The following is a 5,391-nucleotide window of genomic DNA, read 5'->3' on the forward strand; positions in this document are numbered from 1 at the left end:
TTGGGGTAAATACCCAGTAGTGCAATTGCTGGATCATATGGTAGCTCTATTTTCAACTTTTTGAGGAACCTCCACACTGTTTTCCAGAGTGGCTGCACCAGCTTGCATTCCCACCAACAGTGTAGGAGGGTTCCCCTTTCTCCGCATCCCCACCAACATCTGTCGTTTCCTGACTTGTTAATTTTAGCCATTCTGACTGGTGTGAGGTGGTATCTCATTGAGGTTTTGATTTGGATTTCCCTGATGCAGCTCTAAGTTTGAAAGTTGATCTGATTTGCAGAAACTTGCAAATATCTGCCATCTACATGACACCTTCTAAGGAAGGCCTACAGGAAAGCGAGGGGGTCCCAGACCCACAACAGGAAGCACAAAGCCCTCATGTCTCTGCTCCCCAGGCATGGACTGGCATGCCCCAGCCCATTCTCTGCCAGATAGCCTGGCATCACAGTTAAGTTCCAGGCTTTGGAGTCAGACTGCCTGGGGGCAGACCCAAGCAATGGTGTTTACTGGCTGTGTAACCTTCTTAACCTCGATAGTAAGTCCCAGCCTCGGTAGTACCACACACACACATACACACCACAGAGCCAACTAGCTATGCTAGCCCAGTGACTGGCACAAAGTTCACACTTGGTAGGATATTTATTTATTTACTTACTTACTTATTTATTTGATGAGTGACAGGATGGATGGAGGCAGAGGTATGTACCACGGCAGGGGGGCAAGACTATGGTCACTATAAATGGAAGATAATTAAAAACTCTTGCCACGTGCTTTTGAGACATGGTTCTGTACTTTTATCTGAACAGCAATAGAGCTAAGGTGTTTGGGACTGTGATGTATCACACAGAAAGAGAAGTTGCTCTGGCGAAACCTGATTCTGGCAGAGCTGGAAATAGGGCCAGCCTCCCCCACCTTCTCTGACGACTAAAGGACATCACCCCCAGACCACTCTGTCCAGGGGAGGTATTAAACACAATACAGAGAACAGCTTCAGCATTTTACATCAAAGGACATGTTTTGTTTTGTTCTAAGAGGTGTTTTCCTGGGCCTCATTTACTTTTACTCCTAGTATTATAAATAAATAAAACAGGGGCATCACATATGTCTACACAAAGATTCATCATTCATGATACTTAACAAAGTCAGTAAAAATATGAGAGCACAATCCTTCCTTGGTGGAGACTCACTTGGGGACAATGAGGGCTGGACAACTATCTCTTCCCGTGCATCCAGCAATGCTTCCCGCAGCTTGTCCAGAGCAGGCGAAGCAAGTGCCTAGGCGGGCCCAGACCAGGCGAGGCTGCTAAGAGTGCCCTATTGTTCCCTACACAGTGGGATATTCTGAGGCCCAACAGTGTTAAGAGTACCCTAGAGGGGTCCCTCACTTCTCCCCTAAAGCAACAGGATCCTTGAAGACCTCAGCATCTTCTGGCTTGAGGGACCCTGCAAAGTGCCTCAGATGAACTTCCTCTGGCTGGGCAGAGTGCCTTTCTCTTGTACTTGCATCTCTTAAAAGGGGAACCAGGGCAAAGTTCTTCCAGTTTCTTCCTGAAACTAAACGGTAAAACATCATTACGGCCTTGGATGCAGCAAGCAGAAATAAACACTTATTTCTTGGCCTTACCAACTTGTTGGTCTCTTCAAGGAGACCCAGACATTTGGTGCTTCCTGAGACACATGGATAGGTGCCACTTCCTCTTCCCTTGCCTGTTTAAGGAGCCTCATCCACTCTGGAAGGTCCTAAATTCTCTTCCTGCACCTCACCCTGACTTGCAGGGACCTCAGGAGAGTCTATTGCTTGCCCTTCCCTGGTCTCCCTTCCCCCCCTGCCCACATGGGAGGATTGCAGGTCTCCACAGAGCAATGCTGGGGCCTGTGCCGTGGTGGTCCCACGTTGGGTCCACTGTAGGGTGATGAACAGCAGCCAAAGAATCGGGATTTGTGGACCAGGCCCCACCAAGGCATAGCGGATTGGGAACAATGCCAAAGAAACCATAGTAACATTAGGCCTTGAATGGGGCGCTCCTGAAGAGAATCCAGTTGTCACCACCAGAGCCACCTCCAGCTTCCCAGCCACCCAGGCAAACCAAAAACCAAGAGGGAAAGCTGTACATGTTCTCCTACTGCTGCCAGAGCCCTGGTCAGCCAAGCCCTCTGGTTGGCCACCCTGGGCCTAATCTCCAGAAAACCAGCCTCAATTTGTACCTCCTACCCTCAGCCTCCTCTGCTGGTGTCTAACACTGACCGCATGTCAAAGGCATCAGGAATATGGGAGACTGGGCCCATCATGACCACTCCAGCCAAGTTCTCCAGGTCTTGGTGTTTACCCAGGCCTGCAGGCTGATGCTGGCCTGCCCCCAAACATAGTCTTATATCAAGCATCAACTGCTGAAGGAGGATCCCCTGGGAAACCCAGGCATTGAAGCAGGACTTCATGGGGACATAGGCCAGGTCTCATTGAGACACAATCTTCTGGCTGGTTCAGTGTTGGGGACACCCAGCCTCAGAGACTGCTTGGCCCAGCTCTAGCTCAAAGGCCCTGAAAGGAGGCAGGGGGCTCCCAGGGCCCACTTCCCACAGTCCTGATGCCAAGACTCCCTCAAGTGCCCTCCCTGGCTCAGCCACTAACTGCTTTCTTCCCTGGCCTTTCTCTCATGCGTTCCTTCACCCCTTCCCAATCATACACACTTTGTGGGTGGGAGAGTTCCTGGTAATCTGAATTGTATGACTATTCATTACTGAAGTGTCCACTGCTACAAAGTTGTACAAAAAAGCAAAATGCTCAGGAAGTATTCACTAATTAATTATAAATGTGAAATCAGGGAACCTCTAACCATCTCCTACCCCAACCCAGGTAACACAAATGTGTATATCCCTGCTACTTGGTCAATATCTTTATTAATATCACAGTGAATGTGCAATGTTATAAACAGCCAACAATGTCATGCAAACACAATGCAAATCAATTGGAAAGTAAAACAGCAAATCTTTAAAAGACGTGAGGTTTCACGAAATCAATAAGATTGATATTGGAAAACTGCTCAAATTACAGGCAAAATCATCTTTGAATGGCTCTGTGGCAAAGTTAGACCAGTAACAATTGAAGAGATAATCAATAAGTATTATGACATGACACAGGAAGTGCTTCTAATGAAACTCGTGGGAAAATTACAGGATTGCAGGAGGCTCTTGATAAAATAGATATCTACTCCCAGCCCTGATGGAGTATGTAGTACTGGGCTAGCTACGTAAACAACCGTAAAACAGGACAAAATGCTTGCAGTAAATGTTTCCAGGCATAGGACACAGACCGAAAACTGCAATTGCTGAGAAAAGTGAAATTCACAAAGTAAGCCCCATGATCGCCCTGATGCTTTGCATAGGGACAGTTTCTCTGACTGTGGTGCGGTGAACTGGAGTCCAAGCAGAGCATGGCAGTACCTCAGAACTAAGGAAGAAGAGATCGGGGTTTTGGGCAGCTGAAGCACAAGAATCTGTGAGAAAGGGCTCAGAAAAAGAGGAAGAAGAGAGCTGTGGGGGTGGAGGTCTAGAAGTCTCTGGGCTGGGGGCTGGACAGTACTTGTACAATGTGAGACTGCATAAGGCTGACCAGACAGTGGCCACTATAGGGCTGAAAGTGGGATAGAAACACTAGAAGCTGAGCAGTACTGAGTGGAGAGACCTCTTTAACACCTTTTTTCTACTCTGAGGATCAAGTTTACCAGAAATGCCCTACTTACTCTACATGTCCTAGAGTAAGATTTAAGCAAGATCCACCCTAACAAAGCCTAAAACCAAGCCCTGACAAGATCCTCAGTGGAAACAGTTTGGAGGTTGTGTCCCACATGTTTGATGGAATTGGCAAATACCCTTGGCATTTCACAGATCTACCATAATAAAGTTTAAAACTAAGCCTACACAAGTTCAGGGTGATTCATCAATAATTGAACTGCCAACTAAAACAAAAACTCAATCCAGGATCTCTACAACATATTATCCACAATGCCCAGTATACAATTAAAAGTTACTAGACATGCAAAGAAACAGGGAAATGTGACTCACAATAAGAGGGGAGAAAAAGAAATCCATAGAAACTGTCCCCAAGATGGCCCAGATGTTGGATTTAGTGGGCAGAGAATTTAAATCAACTATTATTAATATGTTCAAAAAAACCCAGGAAAATAGGATCTTGATGAGAGAACAGCTAGAAAATCTCAGGAAAGAAAGGAAAACTGTAAATAAGTAAATAAATTAAATAAATAAATAACCAAATAGAAATTCGAAAACCAAATAGCATAATACTTGAAATGTAATAGTCACTGGATGAGCTAAATGGTAATTTGGAGGATAGGATCAATGAACTTGAAGACAGAACAATAAAATTATCAAATTTGAGAAACAGAAAAAAAATCAAGGAAAAATAAAGCCTCAGGAACCTGTGGGACAATTTCAAATGATCTAAAATACATGTAGGGGCACCTGGGTGGCTCAGTCAGTTGAGCATCTGGCTCTTGATTTGAGCTCAGGTCATGATCTTGGGGTCCTGGGATCAAGCCCTGTGTCAGGCTCTGCATTCAGCAGGGAGTCTGCTTGAGATTCTCTCTCCCTCTCCCTTTGTCCCTCCCCCTGCTCTCTCTCCCTCTCTGTCTCTCTCCCTCAAATAAATAAATAAAACTTAAATAAAATAAATTAAATAAAATACATGTATTCGGAGTCCCCCCAAAAGAAGTTAGGGACAATGGAGCAAAATATATATAGTTTCCCAATTTGATGAAACACTGATGTACAGATCCAAGAACCTCAGGCAAACCCTAAACAGGATAAACCAAAAAAATCAAACCTAAGCACATTTTACTCAAACTGCTGAAAACCAAAGATGAAGAGAATATTTTGAAAGCAGTCAAAAAGAAAAAGACAAATTACATGCAGGAATGCAAATAATGAGTAACTTTTCATCAAAAACAATGGAGGCCAGAAGATAGTGGAGAAAAAGTTAGTGATGGAAATTTTTTTAAAAAAGAGGGAAAAAAAATCTGTTAACCCAGAATTCTTTATTCAGTGAAAACATCCTTCAAACATGAGAATGAAATTCACATTTTCAAGTAAACAAAAGCTGATAGCAAACTAACTGACCGTGACAGAAATTAGACAAGTGGTGACCTGGGATGGGGAGAGTGGAACTGATTACAAAAAGGGTACTTCCTGGCCTGATGGAAATGTTCTATATCTTGAGTGGGGTGGTGGTTGGCTGAGTATACATTTGCCAAAACTTACCAAACTATACATTGAAAATGTGTGCATTTTATTGTATGTAAATTATATCTCAATAAAGTTGATTTTAAGTTTATAAAATATTTTAAAAATGAGTTTCTCTATGAAGCAATATCAAAT

At 44.1% G+C, this 5,391-nt stretch overlaps 1 protein-coding gene across 2 annotated transcripts in view; it reads right to left on the minus strand.

The window, feature by feature from the left end:
* Window positions 1-18: 18 nt before the first annotated feature.
* The window catches only part of TRPV1 (transient receptor potential cation channel subfamily V member 1), a 27,034-nt gene continuing 21,661 nt past the window's right edge, over window positions 19-5,391 (minus strand). For both annotated transcript variants that reach the window (XM_081805547.1, XM_081805546.1), the window contains one exon: window positions 19-1,554. In XM_081805547.1, the coding sequence (XP_081661673.1) occupies window positions 1,382-1,554 (173 nt within the window). In that variant the 3' untranslated portion in view covers window positions 19-1,381. The remainder of the gene's footprint in view (window positions 1,555-5,391) is intronic.

This window comes from Leptonychotes weddellii, chromosome 15 (genome assembly GCF_054177405.1).
Source record: "Leptonychotes weddellii isolate Sample4059 chromosome 15, ASM5417740v2, whole genome shotgun sequence".
NCBI classification, from domain to species: domain Eukaryota; kingdom Metazoa; phylum Chordata; class Mammalia; order Carnivora; family Phocidae; genus Leptonychotes; species Leptonychotes weddellii.